Source organism: Tenrec ecaudatus, chromosome 6 (assembly GCF_050624435.1).
Source record: "Tenrec ecaudatus isolate mTenEca1 chromosome 6, mTenEca1.hap1, whole genome shotgun sequence".
Taxonomy (NCBI): Eukaryota; Metazoa; Chordata; class Mammalia; order Afrosoricida; family Tenrecidae; genus Tenrec; species Tenrec ecaudatus.
In genome coordinates this window covers 124,777,111-124,791,526 of record NC_134535.1, presented here as the reverse complement: position 1 = coordinate 124,791,526, position 14,416 = coordinate 124,777,111, and the positions used below count along the sequence as shown (strand labels likewise).

The 14,416-nt window shown below is 39.0% G+C and overlaps 1 protein-coding gene across 1 annotated transcript; it reads left to right on the top strand.

Annotated features, from left to right (window-relative positions):
• Nucleotides 1-1,957: 1,957 nt before the first annotated feature.
• LOC142451204 (C-type lectin domain family 4 member C-like) lies at nucleotides 1,958-13,321 on the top strand. The gene is made up of 6 exons (XM_075553115.1): nucleotides 1,958-1,985; nucleotides 3,118-3,210; nucleotides 4,204-4,308; nucleotides 7,415-7,560; nucleotides 12,275-12,390; nucleotides 13,180-13,321. Exons 1-6 carry the CDS (start codon nucleotides 1,958-1,960, stop codon nucleotides 13,319-13,321), a joined length of 630 nt encoding a protein of 209 aa, XP_075409230.1.
• Nucleotides 13,322-14,416: the final 1,095 nt, after the last annotated feature.

Here is a 14,416-nt window from a genome sequence, read left to right as displayed (position 1 = left end):
ACCTGCATAACATCTACTGTAGGTTCCTACCCGCCTTCCTCCAACCAAATCAGGTGGACTTGGATTTGGACATTCTCAGAATAAATGACTATGGGTAAGTTGGTGATAGATTGTGTAGTTCAATAAGATGCCTACATAGATGCCGCCTTTATGTGAGGACGGAGAAATGAAATTTCAAGAGATTGAAAATAGATCAGAATCTCTCCTTTCTTGCGAAAAATACTAGATCTAAAGATGACTTACTTTCCCTGTTTCCTTTAACGTATGAAGGTAGATGACTCTTCCTATTAACGATGGAAGCCGACTTCTCACCAGAAACAGACCTAGAGATTCAATCACCTTGCAAATGGGTAAGAAGCAGCAAAGGAAAACAAAATATTTTTTTCTTTTGTCATTCTTGAGATTGCTGGATTGTAAGTTCCATGAAAGCAGGATTTTTTATCCCCTAATGCCTCACCAGACTAGAAAGGAAAATAATGTTTGAAGTGAAAACAAACAAACAAAAAAGGCAGAAAGTAACTGATGTAGTTAGTTTATTGTGCCAACCTGGCCGATAAACTCATGTGGGGTTAATTGAAAAGCAGAGAGATTAATGGCTCAGTGAGCCTTGCCTTTCTAGTTCTCGGGTCTCTTGCTCTGTGATGGTTGGACCACGGTGCAGCTGCCTTAGCCAGTTCCCTGCTTCATCCAGCAAGGCTCACTTCCTGCAAGACATCCCTGAGGAGAAGCCGCATGGACCTACCCCAATGCAGCCCTGGGTGCTGGAGCAGCTGTGTGGAGACCCCTGCCAGTTATGAGATGCTTACACACTCACTGATTTGGCTTTCCTCCTGCAGTCGGCATCATTGCATCTGTTTTGTGAGATGGAGGAGGACTTTGTGAATTGGTGTCAGACATATGGGCTAATGTTGGATTTGGGCAGCATTGGGTTGGGATGTTTTTCTTGATGCGCACTTAACCTTTATATAAAACTCTCTATTACACAAATGAGTTTCCATGGATTTGTTTCTCTAATGTACCTAGACTAACACAATAACCAACATTGGAGGAGGTTGTGGCGACTGTGTAAAACAGTTTAGTCGTTCTTCAAGATATCAAACATAGAGGGACCAAAAGGCCCAGCAATCCTACAGGCAGAAGGGAAGGCAGAAACATAAAAGGAAATGTGTACCTGGATGCTCCTGCAGCACTTTTCACAATAGCCACATCATTGGAAAGCTGAAGTGTTTCCACAGACGAATGGATAAATAAAAGGTGGCATTTACATGCAAGGGAATATTACTTAGTCACAAAGAAATGAAATCCTGATGCATATTGCAACAAGGATGAGCCTTTTTTTAATTTTAATTTTTTTGTTTTATTTATTTTATTTTTTTAAGGATGAGCCTTTAAAACATGCACAGTGAAGTGAATCAACTATCAAAGGACAAATACTGCATGATCTCACTTATACAACAAAGCAAAGGTATAGAAGCCAAAGATTATTAATGATTACCACAGATGCGAGGTAGGGTAGCATATTGTATTTATGATCATGGAGATGAATTATTCTGGAAAATAATAGTCATAATACTACTACAACCTGAACAATGTGATTAGTAACTTTGCTTTGAAAATGTGGAAGTTGGGTTGGGAGGTGTTTCAGTGTGTATATTTTCACCACAATAAAAGAGAGGGAAAAGAAACTAAGTAAATCAGAACTGCTCCCACCGAGTTTCAGTTTACTTTTCATATTCCTTTTTTTCTGAAGATAATAAGTATTTCATACCATAAGCATGAGCCCACAGCAGTTTTCGGGGACCCGCCCCTTAGCTTTGTCAGAGCCAGTTCAAGAGACTCAATCAACCTGGTCTCTTCGGATGAAGCCAGCCTCCCAAACTCACATCTTCAGAGAGAGTGACACAGCAGTGCTGGGACCTCTTGGTCACAGGAAGCCAACAGGGTGTGTGCAAACACAATGATGCGAGGACAACCCCAAGGTCGAGGTGAGCCCTGTTCATCTTCTTGGTTGTAGAGAAGGTGGTGGGAGTGCCATGAGAGGAGGAAACAGACACCGAGGCGACTGAATGGCTTTGGGAGGAGCGGGCAGCCTTAGCGTGAGAATAGAGAGATCATAACAATCTCAGCCCTGAAATCAGTGTGGGATCAAGGATCAGGGAACGATGAAGAAAGGAAAAACTAAATAATTCATCCTTGACGTCATTGAAATAATAACCACTGACCATCTAGAAAAGTGAGAAATTAAAGCAAAAACGATATTAGAGAAAGAGCGAATCACTGGGAAGGGATGAGATTGAAGGAGAAAAAGGAGGCAAATGGAAAGTACAGTTTACTCTGGATGAGTTTTGTCTAAATTTGTCATGGGCTGCAGGTTATTAGCTGGTCATCTGTTCAGAGGGAATTTCTGTGGCCTCTTCTTGCCACAGAATTTTTCTTTTCTTTTTTTTGCAGTTTGCTCACAGCTTAACCTGCACACAGTCCTCAACTCCTTGTTGTTAGGTGCCGTCAAAATGGTCCCGACTCATCAGAGCCTGTGCTCAACAGAACGAAACACTGCTCTGTTCTGCGCCATCCTCACAATTGTCCCCATGCCTGAGCCCATACTGTAGGCTCGGTGTCAGTCCAGCTCATGGCAGGTCTTTGTCTTTTTCGCTGCCCCTCAACTTGACCAAGCATGATGTCCTTCCTCAGGGACTGTCTCTTGACAACATGTCTAAAATACGTGAGAGGAATCCTTGCCATACTTGCTTTCAAGGAGCATTCTGGCTGTACTTCTTCCATGACGTAAGGGTTTGTTTATTCTTCTGGCAGGCCATCGTACTTTTAATATTATTCACCAACAATATAATTCAAATGTATGGATTTTCTTAAATCTTCCTTATTCAAGTCCTAATGTTCGCATGGCCATGGAGGCCACTGAAACACCGTGACTTGGATCAGGAGCACCCTGAATGACATCCTTGCCTCTCAACCCTCCAAAGTGACATTCTTGCTCCTCAACACTCCAAAGTGACATCCTTGCCTCTCAACACTCCACAGAGGACTTGTATAAGCATTTTCTATGGGTCCCATCTGTAGGGGTGGCAACTGTATGCATTTGTCTTACAGATCTGATAGAGGAAGCAGTCTGGTGGTACGAACTGAAGGTCTGGTGTACTGCTGCGGTTTGCCTCTCAGTCCTTAGTGCCTGTTTCTTTATGAGCTGTTGGGGTAAGTTTTTGGTTGAAATGCCATGGTGTCTTTCTTCCTTTTCTTGGACACATTTAAAAAAGATTTTTTGAAAAGGTATTTTCTTCATTGGGAATATACACAGTTTTGTCTCATAGCCTCTATCTCAGCCTCTGGTCTCAGAGAGCCTCCTTTGCTCTGTCCCATAGTCCTTGTGCCATCGTCTCATGACTTTTCTACCGTGATAGCTTTGGGATTTCACTGTCCTGCTTCTGAGATGGTTCATTGTTATAGTCTGTGGAATGGGAAATAAAACTGACCGATTCCTTCTGTTAGTATTACATAAACCATTTCAATAGTTCCACCCCATCATTTGGTGGGATTTACCGAGCTGTGGATAGAAGAACCATAGTAAGTAATTTTGCTTCACTACAGTCCAGAGAACGCTAATACCCTGTGTATTTAGTCGCAGTTACCAGGAGTCAGAGAATTTCAGAAATATCAAAAGATCCGTGATCTTTTAGGATTAGTCGAGTTAAGAAGAAGCTATTAGGAACTGAGTTACAAAACACTTATTGGATACGCACCATGCGCTTTGCTTTCTTCTTTAGAAATGGGTTTAAATTTCCAATCATCATGTGCTTTTCTAGGTGCTGAGCACAGTGTGAATATGAGCTCCTTCTCTGGAATATACTCTACCTTCTGGTATGAGTAGTGAAAGATACATATCTGAATTTATAAAAAAATAAGATAAAATGAAAGCAAGAAGGCAGGATGAACCACATATATGTGGCTATATCTATATTTAATTTTTACAAAGCTTTCCCTGTCCTATAGAGTTACTTTGAGTCCGAAATGACTCGATGGCAGTGAGGTTGGTTTTGCTTTTCCACATGTAAAAGCATGACATGGATTGGGTTAAAGTGGGGTGGGAGAGAAAGACAGCTGGACTAGAGCTTCTTAGAAAAGAATGCTCTGTCACCCAGGATAGATCACTAAGAATAATGAAAATGAATCCGTCTTCCTCTTTTCTAGTGGTTCATAATAATTACAAAATGATCCAGAGGCTGTCTGAACGACAAGAGCGCCAGAACCATAGTTCCTGTGCACATTGCGTCCACAAAAGGAAGCAGCTGCAAGGTACACAGTGAGTAATGTGACTCCCTGTCCTAGTTACCAGACTGCTAGTCTGCTATTGTGTATTTTCGGCACTGAAACTTTGGGACTCCAGGCTGTTTGAACCGATAGCTTTTGTAAACTATTTACATGGTTGCTTTAAATAAACAACTCAATTAACGTCACAAACCAGCCATTTGGCTTTACCCTCAGAACTGTCCCTTGTCCAGGCTTTTCTAGCCTAGGCGCCTTTCCTCAACTGCTCAAGCTGAAATTCCGAGATCATCCTGAACAGTTCTTCTTTACTTCCATCCTCTCCCCTCATCCAGTCCATCACTATGCTTTACAGAAAATAGTAATGCTCTTCTCATATGGTCCTGGGTTAATTGAAAGATAAACACATACAAGATTCAGATCTGAATAAAATGATCAGCTGTACTTAAGGTAAATGGGATTGTGAAACAAGGGAGGACAGCACGATGCTCCAAATATAGCCTGGCCGTCTCATACGGGAGAGTTCACTCAGCCATGTCCAGGAATAAGAGCAGCTCACACACTTTTATAGAAGACCAAAGAAGAAAAGCTGTACCCTATTCCTCGTTAGGAATATAGACGCACCGGATGTCAGACTTTTGCTTTATTAGGAATGAAAAAATTCACTCTACTCTTACTGGAATTAGCCAAACTGCAAGGTTTAGAGAGAACTATCACATTTAGAGAGCACATGAGCATATAGCAAGAATATGGAATTAATTTATGCAGCAACAGAGATCATCATGATGAAAGTAATAGTTTATAATTAATAACTCTTTAAACGATGGCAAGTCATTCTTGATAGAAATATTACATAAATATTCTTAAAAAACACATTCTTCCTACTGTATTTTTTAAAAGTAGTGTTTTAAAGTTTGTTTTTTTTTAAGCCAGTCAAATTCAGCAGTGGAGGGGTTTGTATACCAACTTTAGTGACACTAACGTCAATAAGTTCTGAGAACCCACTACCATTGGACCAATCTTTTTTTTAAAGTAGTATCTCTTCAGATAGTTTGATCAAATGTCACCAAACTAGTTTGGGAGTATTAAGAAAGCTAATTTCCTTTTCTTTTTCTTTTTCATGGTAGCATGCTCACCTCAGCCCCTCCAGATGCTCCACGTGGAGGGAGAGAGAGAGAGATTTAATACTAGACCAGGCTTTGCATCTCTTTTTTCTTTTTAAAATCATTTTATTGGGGGCTCGTACAATTCTTATCACAATCCATACATACATCCATTGTTTCAAGAACATATGTACATTTGTTGCCATCATCATTCTCAAAGCATTTGCCTTCTACTTGAGCCCTCTTTCTTTTTAAAAAATTAGTTAGGATTAAATACATACATCATATCAGTCCATATTTTAATCATGTCACCTAGAATCATGCAATTGTTACCGCAATCTGTTTCCAAACATTCAGAAAGTAAGTTGTAAAATCCTAAATCAGATGTGTCAATCATTAATTGTAGTGCAGCTCCAAAGACAAAAACAAACAAAAATTTAGTGAAATATTTCATTAAAAGAACTCTAAAGGACACATTTGTTGGGTATAAAATGCTTCTGCCTAATACTCTGTCTTCCAATAAGGACTATGAATCATGAGCATTCCAGATCGAGTCACTGAACCATATCAGAATGATCAACCCATGTCTGCGTCCTGACATCCTTTAAGCTTTTGCTTATTTCTCTTGCAGTGTTCAAATTCTGGGGCAGAATTAAGTATCTACCAAAAGATTTCCTCTATAACTGTCAAGCCCCTAGATAGGCATAACAAAGAAAACATTTCTTTGCTGTCCTTAAATGAAAACTCTGAAATAATGTTCCTAAGGGAAGGTTTTAATAGAACACTTTTATCAGAAATTCTCCCAGCAGTCCTCAAGAAATGTTTTAAGATAATTATCTTGTGAGCACTCTGTGTCTCTTAGTCCTGTCTTTAACTAACTAATCCAAGTAGTTCACAATTGTGTTTCCAACCAATCACTTGCTTTGAGTTGTCCTGTCTTCTGATTCTTTGATCTTGCAATTTCCAATCAGAATGTTGAACTTTTATGCCTGGCATAAATATGCCTGTCACTCCACTATGTTGGAACAATAGATTTCACTGTGTAAGATCAGTTGTATCCCTAATTTGGATTGTTTGTGAACTCTCAATACACTTTTGATGGAATCAACATAACACATGCCAAGTCATTCCAAAATCTGTGTTGCTTATAATTTTACATGGTCTACATATTCATTAATTTGTTAGAAAGAATGTATGTAACCTATGCAAAAACAGTGACAATATGGAACAATATGATATCTGTATTATTTCTAATACAGTGGCTTTGGAGAAACAAACAAAAGCCAATGACAAAATTGGCATTTTAAAGGAGAAAACTAATATTTTTCAGCACCTACTTTGCAAAACTTTTGTCATCTCAACATCTCAAAATTCTAGAAGAAAAACATATCTATGTATATGTCTATAAAAATAAAATAACCCTCAGAGCTCTAGAACTCTCCCAAAAAGGTTTTCAGTCATGTCTGTTATCTTCTAAAGCTATTCTTGTGATGCGGTGCTAAACTCTAAAGAATATGGATATATGGAATTAATAAGAGACTATAACTAATAAATAGAAAATCATCAAGATTATTTTCATTAGGAGATATGTGTTCCCAATGAATCACAACAATGCAAAGTTAAAAGTATTGACGTGAAAAATAATTTCTGTGGCTTTAAAGTAGGAGTTGCAAAACTGACACTTGTGGGCCGTATCCAGTCTGGTGCCTGTTTTGTAAATAAAGTTTTATTGGAACACAGCCATGTTCATTCATTTATGTGTTTGTATGCTACAATAGCAGAGTTGACTGGGCTTGTCTGGCCCACAAATTCTAAAATGTTTCTTTTCTGACCCTTTACAAGAAATGTTTGTTAACTAATTTAGATGGAAATGACCTAAGGGTTATTGAATGCACCAGGAAATGAACTCAGCTTTGAAACATCATTGATGATCATTAATGGAACCTCATCACAGCTTAGTGAGACTAATAGCTTTATACGCGGGGCATTTACCCTTACTTCTCTTTGTCATTGTTGCTGCACACCCCTGGAAGACTGGTACTGCTGTCCAAACTTCTGGAGTCTGTTTCAGTCCAGCTGCTACTTTGTTTCTACTGAGTTGAAAACTTGGACTGCTAGTGGGAAGCACTGCTCTGCGCTGGGGGCTCATCTTATGGTGATCAACACTGAAAATGAGCAGGTACTTTCCTTTTTAATCATTTTATTAGGGGCTCATACAACTCTTATCACAATCCATAATACATCAATTATGTAAAGCACATTTGTACATTCATTGCCTTCATCATTCTCAAAAACTTCTCTCTCCACTTAAGCCCCTGGCATCAGCTCCTCATTTTCCCCCTCCCTCCCTGCTCCCCCTCCCTCATGAACCCTTGATAATTTAGAAATTATTATTTTGTCATATCTTGCACTGACCAATGTCTCCCTTCACCCACTTTTCTGTTGTCTGTCCCCCAGGGAGAAGGTTATATGCAGATCCTTGTAATCGCTTCCCCCTTTTCACCCCACCCTCCCTTCACCCTCCTGGTGGTACTTTCCTACAGGCAAGTTACTCATGAGTCTTGCTTCTCTTCTCAGGACAAGGATTTTTGTTTTGTTTGGATATTGTCCTGAAATTTGGCACACCCAAAAGCTATTTGATAAAAAATACATTTTAGAGCAAATCCGGGCAAAGAAAATCAGGAGGAAAATGGTAATATATTTTTCATCCAAGAAATATCATGACAATGAAAGCGCTTAGTCCTTCACATGGTATTTTCTACCTCTATTAGTTTCTCTTGGATATTTTCCATTTTTTATTTCTCCAGTTCACACATCTTATCTTCTGAATTGATAACTATTCTGCTATCGACTCATTCAGTTCTAATGTTAGTTATTGTATCTCCCAATTCTAAAATATCCTCTGATTTCTATTTTACTTCAAATAACAGAAATTAATTTCTATTCAGGAGAAATTCTAACACTTCAGGAGGCTTGAAGTCAGAATTCAGGGCATTGACTGGAGGTGTGCTATCTGTCAACTCTGGGGGAACATCTTGGTCTCTCAGCTTCTGTCACCCTGATGTTGCTTTGTACCTTGGCAATCTCCATGTGGCGTTTCCCTCTCCGCCAAGGAACTCCCATGGCCTAGTGTGTTAAGCACTGGGTTGCTAACCAAAGTCAGGGGTTCAAACCCACAGACCAGTTTGCGGAGGAAAGACGAAGTCTGTCCCTGTAAAGATTTTTGATGAATGCAGTTTCACAGATGTATAAAATTGTCAGAGATCATTGAACTGTATGTTTTAAATATTGCCTAGTGTACATACATTTATACACAGTTTTGATAAGAAAAAGATGTACAGTCTTCTGTAACCTTGAGCAGAGTTCTACTCTGTCCTATAGGGGCACCCAACACAGCTGTGGTTGGTTTCTCTCAGTGCCTAATCTGCTCTCACTCTCTCACTTTTAACTTTTGTTGTAATTTATGTGAAGGTTTATAGAACAGATCATCAATTGTACATTGAACCATTGCTAAACATTTTCCCTCAACTCATCCATTGTACCCTCACCGATCCCACTTCCTCCTTGTACTTCCTGCTTTTATTCCTCCTTCTTTTCCAACCCTCTGAACTTTTGCCTTTGAACAAATGCTACTTTTTAAATTTTAAACATCGATCATTCTAGCTCTTGATTTCTTCTTCAAATATACTGTGTCATATTTTATAATGTCTAATTTCTGCTGGTTTGTCTTTTATTTCCTTGAACAGAATCAGCATAATTGTTTCAATCTGTCCTAGATAATGAAAGATCTGGAATCCCTGTGTGCATCTCTCTACTGGTTCCCTAGGCTTTAAGTGCACAATTGTTTTTACCTCCGTGCTGATTTTTTAATTGAATAATTTATAGAAATAATTAGGGGCTTAGAAGAAATCGTACATTACAATGAAGAAATTTTAGACTTGAAATTTCTTTTTTGTTGTTGAAATTTCTATATTGTTCAGATGATTTCAAGATAGACCCCAATCTATATGATGTCTGCTTTACTTCCTAGGCATATTTACCATTTTCTGAGTGCTAGATTAGAACTTTTATCTCCTACCCTTACAAAGTTGGTGAAAGTGATGTTCCATCGATCAAGTTCCTTTTCTTGACTAGCAAAAACTTCCTGAACAAAAATGCTGAAGCGTTCCAGTCTTCTCACCATGAATTTCTGGGTTCTTCTGCATCTTGACCTGATAGCATCATTATTTTTTGAGCCCTTTAAGACAGGAAGATCCTTCTTAGTACACCCAGCTTATTTAGTCCACTTTGATAACAGGACGTTTGATACAAATGACTTAGTCTGCCAGTGTCACAAGTAGAAGTCCTATTATAGTCAACACATAACATTGATAACAGCTATTTATAGAATATGGAGCCCTGATGGTGTAGGGGTACATGTAGGGCTGCGATCCACAGGGTCAGGAGTTCAAAACCACAAGCAGTTCCTCAGAAGGAAGAATAAATTTCTACTCCCATGAACAGTTACAGTTTCAGAAACCCACAGGGGGTCGTTATGCATTAGCATTGATTCAATGACAGTCAGTGAGATGTATATGAAAATGTTTAGAAATAATATCTTTTCATATAAAAACCTACTTCACAAAGAAGAAACCTGTGAGGAATAGCAAAGAAAATAAATAAACAAATTGCAAGGACCCATAATCAAGAAAATAAGGATATGAAGATAAATTATCCTAGATATTTTTCAAATGAAAACTGAGTCTGCAAAAATTAACTATATATGATGGGGTACCTAAAACCCACCCGGTATTGTGCTGGGCAGAGCAGCGATTTAGAAATATGCATTTTTTTTGTGTGTGTGTTATTATTTGAAGTGAACTTGTTTGTCCCAAGACTCCAAGTCCACTTCAGTGTCACTTTCCTCCTTTTTTTCTTTAAGCCACTCAGACCTCTGTTTAGGTTTGAGGGTGAAGGAATCTGGAGGGAGAAGTATGCATTTTTTCCCCTGCTTGGCAAACATCAAGCAACTTGCTCTGAATTAGTGTACCCGGTGGCATTGCCTAGAAAGGTTCTCTAGGGTCACAGTGAATTTTTTAGTAAATGCAGATTTGCTCGAACCTCGTTTTTTTGTGATGCCTGATTTAAGAGGATAACATGCAGCTGTGAAATTTCGTTTCCTCCTTGGGAAAAATGCCACAGAAACTGTTGTGATGTTGAACACAGCTTCCAAGGACAGTGCTATAGGAAAACTCTAGTACATGAGTGGTCTTCTTTCAAAAAAGGTGAAATGTAGATTGATGATAAACCTTGTTGTAGCTGTCTGTCAATTTCCAGAATGGATGAAAATGTTGATTCATAGTACATTTGGAGTTTCTTCCACTAGGTCAGACTGTAAATCGAGCTTTCTATTTAGAGGCCTGAAAAGATTGTGTAAGAGTGTGCAACAAAAAAGGCCTGATTTGTGGCAGGCAGGGGACTGGTTTTGCCACCATGACAATGCACCAGCTCATGCAGCCATCTCACTGGGCCGGTTTTTGGCAAAGAGCAGCATGCCTCTCTTGCTCCATGCACCTTACTCACTTGACCTTGCTCTGTGCAACTTCTTTTTGTTTCCACAAATGAGGAGGGATATGAAAGGTCAGCATTTTGATGAGATAGAAGAGGTGAAGCAAAAAAAATGAGGGAGGTGCTATCACCCATTCAAACAGATGAATTTTAAAATGTTTTCAAGAATGGAATTGCAGATTTGACAAGTGTATTAAGTGTAATAGAGAGTACTTTGAAAGTTATAAGGTTATTTTGTAAAAAATTTTAAATACAAAGCTAGTGGGGAGGGAATTTGGGCTTTTTGGGGGTACCCCCTCTTATGTTGGGACATGTATAGGACAGCACCTCTTATAATCATCTTTCTTCACAGGACTTTTAGTGGAAAATGAAAAAGCATAAAATAGGGAAGATAGAAATGTGATAATAGAATCACCATGTGTTTTCCACCCACTAGGTTATGAATGGCTTCCACTGAAGACAGGGAATGGTGATTGAAAAGCAAATCATGGATCTTGTTCTTGCTAAGCAAGCTTCCTCACAAGTTATAACTCTCAAATGTATAAAGCATGACCAGCAATTTTAACCAGTTTTTCCATATGAGAATTTTTTTCCTCCCTTGGGCATGAATAAAGGTAGAGAATAAATTTTTATAGATGAAACATTGCTTTTTTGACCCATTTTTATATATTAAGTAATAAAAGAATCACACAAGAATTCTTAGCATGATACGGGAAAGAAAATGTATCGGCTAACATGTGTCTGCCTACTAACTAAAATAAAAAGCACCAGGACATTTTTATGCAGTTTAAAAAAAAAAGATACACTAATTGAACTCTCGTCTAAACTCTATTGGCATCAAGTTGATTCTGACTCATAGTGACCCCATGGGACAGAGTAGAACTGCTTCATAGGGTTTCAATATTGTGATCTGTACAGAGGTTTACTGCCATGTCTTTCTCCCAAGAACAACTAGTGGTTCCAAATGACTGACCTTTCAGTTAATAGGCAAGTGCTTTAACCACGGCACCACCAGGGTTCCTTGAACTTCCTACACAAGGAGAAAGTCTTAGGAGAGGTAGAACTCCCACTGACATGCACAACCTTGAAGAACCCTCTTGTCTGGCAGAGGCATAGGGAATAAGAGTTCATTACGGTCACAGATAGAACTTGCTTCTTTTGTACTGCACACCCTGTCCACAAGTGCTCTTTTTGATGCCGACCTGTCAAGGAAGGACCTACGTTCCTGGGCAAGGGCTCCGTGTTCCTCGTGGCTCCTATCATTTTCTTCTTTTTTATGGTCACACACGATTCAGTAAAACCTAAGTAACTGTAAATGATGTAGCTCCTTGCTTTAATTCCTTCAGCAATTCATCATCCAGAAGCTGGATAAAGCATCTGCTTACTATGTGGGGCTGTCAGACCCAGAGAAGAATCACCAGTGGCAATGGGTTGATCAGTCGCCATACAACAAAAGTGCCACGTGAGTACAGAATTAGACCAAGGAATCCTGAAGATTGAACCGTATTACTAAGTTTTTTTTCTTTTCATTTTTCTGTACTGAACTTGAGGGTGTCCCGGATACCAGCTATTTAATCAAGAAAGAAGCAAACAAAAAGCCGATAACACATTTTTAAAAATTCCATTTGGTACCAAAGATTTTAGACATATTTACACCTCTAGTAAATACGTTAATTACCTTAATTAAGATTATAATACATTGATAAGATCCAATCGCTTTCATAAGTCAGGAATGCTAGATTCTGACACTTATAATAACCCATGTTTATGCAGGTTGTTATAAATGTCTAAGTACTTTAGTGTACATTACGAACTTTGATCTTCATGTCAACTGTGCAAAATATATTGATGTTATTCTAGTCTCTATTTTTAGGTGGGAAAACTGAGCATCGGGAACAATGCATTACTTACCCCTGATGACTGTGGGTAACTATCAGACCCAGAGATGTTAACTAGTTCTTCAGAATTCAACTACAAGAAACAAACATGAGAAAAAGATGAACAAGTAGATGGAACCTTTGAGGTAGCTTGTGGGAGGATGTTTAATGGGTCCTGAGTTGGTTACGGTGGCAGAATCCCAGGCATAGATTGTAAGGGAGAAGTCAGAGATCGGATGGAGAAGTAGCTGCTTAACCCTGAGGGCTTTTACAAAAGGAAACAGCATGAGAACTGGATTCCATAGTGTGCAAACAATTCTAGCCCTTTAAAAGTGCTGTTTAAAAAATCCCCTCATCCTTTTTATCCCTTTCAGATTCTGGCATCCTGGTGAACCCAACAATCATAAAGAGCACTGTGTCACGCTGAATTCTCGCCATGGAAACTGGGGCTGGAATGACGTCTACTGTGATGTGCTTCAAATGTCAATTTGTGAGAAACCGAGGATGAACTTATGAGTGGAACATCGCCCTTGGCCACGTGGTGGAATTGTCTTCATCTGCTGTGAAAGAAACAGCTCATTTTCTCTGTTGGTTTTCGCATACATTTTGTGCAAGGGATGCTCATAGAATTTGTCAGTGGACCGTTACCTATGGCACTTATGATAGAATCGGTTAATAACACGCATTCATTTTGTCCCTCAAGATTGTAGGGCTCTTTTTCAGACTCATGGAGGCAGTGTGAGACTCCTCTCCTCATCTCTCTTTGACGAGTCACGGGTTAGTTACTGATATTGCTACTCAAAATATTGGGGGGGTTTGTGCCTTGGAGCAATTGAGCCTAAATAAAAACCACTCCAAGAGCAAGAGAAAAAACTTTATTATTTTAGGGAGCTGGCCAGCTCTTTAGTGGGTTCTTACATTATCCCAGTTTCCACGTGATAATTATATGAACTTCCTCTAGCAATAATAATCATGTATTACATGCAAGTGGGCTATAATTCTTAAGATACATGACAAACCACAAAAAGCCATAACATACGAGTACATAAAACACAGTGAATTCATGAAAAAACACAAACAAGCTATAACTTACTATCTTGATATCCTCATTCCAACTGACTGTACCTTATCAACCTTAAAAAATGATCCAGAAAGCTGGAGGGATCAATTAGACTCCAAGTAGAACTCAAATTGTACTTAATATTCCAAATTCTTATTTGAACCCTGGAAATAGGTCAAAAGGTCAACACATACCGTGATAAATGTATACCAAAATCAATTCTACAGAAACATGGCTGATACCGATCAAAAAGGCTGCAGTCTCCGTAGCTGTCTTAGTTGCCTGTTGCCATAGTAACAAAATACCACAAACAAGAAACTTTTACAAAATGGCTTAAAACAGCACAAATCGATTCTTTTACAGTTAGGACAACCGTGTGTGCTGAGTGTGTGCGATGGCTTCAACAGCAGCCATTCTCCAGGCTCTTCCTTCTCCTCGGTAGTTAAGAAGTTTTGTTCACTTCATTCCCTGTAAGTGCCACCACATTCATGGATAGATATGCAGCAAAGGTAAATATCTAGGTAAAGATAGCCTCTGAAGAACCTATTATC

Excerpts from the sequence above, each read along its gene's own strand:
- LOC142451204 (XM_075553115.1), top strand. The coding sequence starts at position 1,958 with ATGATGCGAGGACAACCCCAAGGTCGAG. Across the intron at positions 3,211-4,203 it reads TTTCTTTATGAGCTGTTGGG|TGGTTCATAATAATTACAAA; the intron begins GTAAGTTTTTGG and ends CCTCTTTTCTAG. Across the intron at positions 12,391-13,179 it reads CCATACAACAAAAGTGCCAC|ATTCTGGCATCCTGGTGAAC; the intron begins GTGAGTACAGAA and ends TATCCCTTTCAG.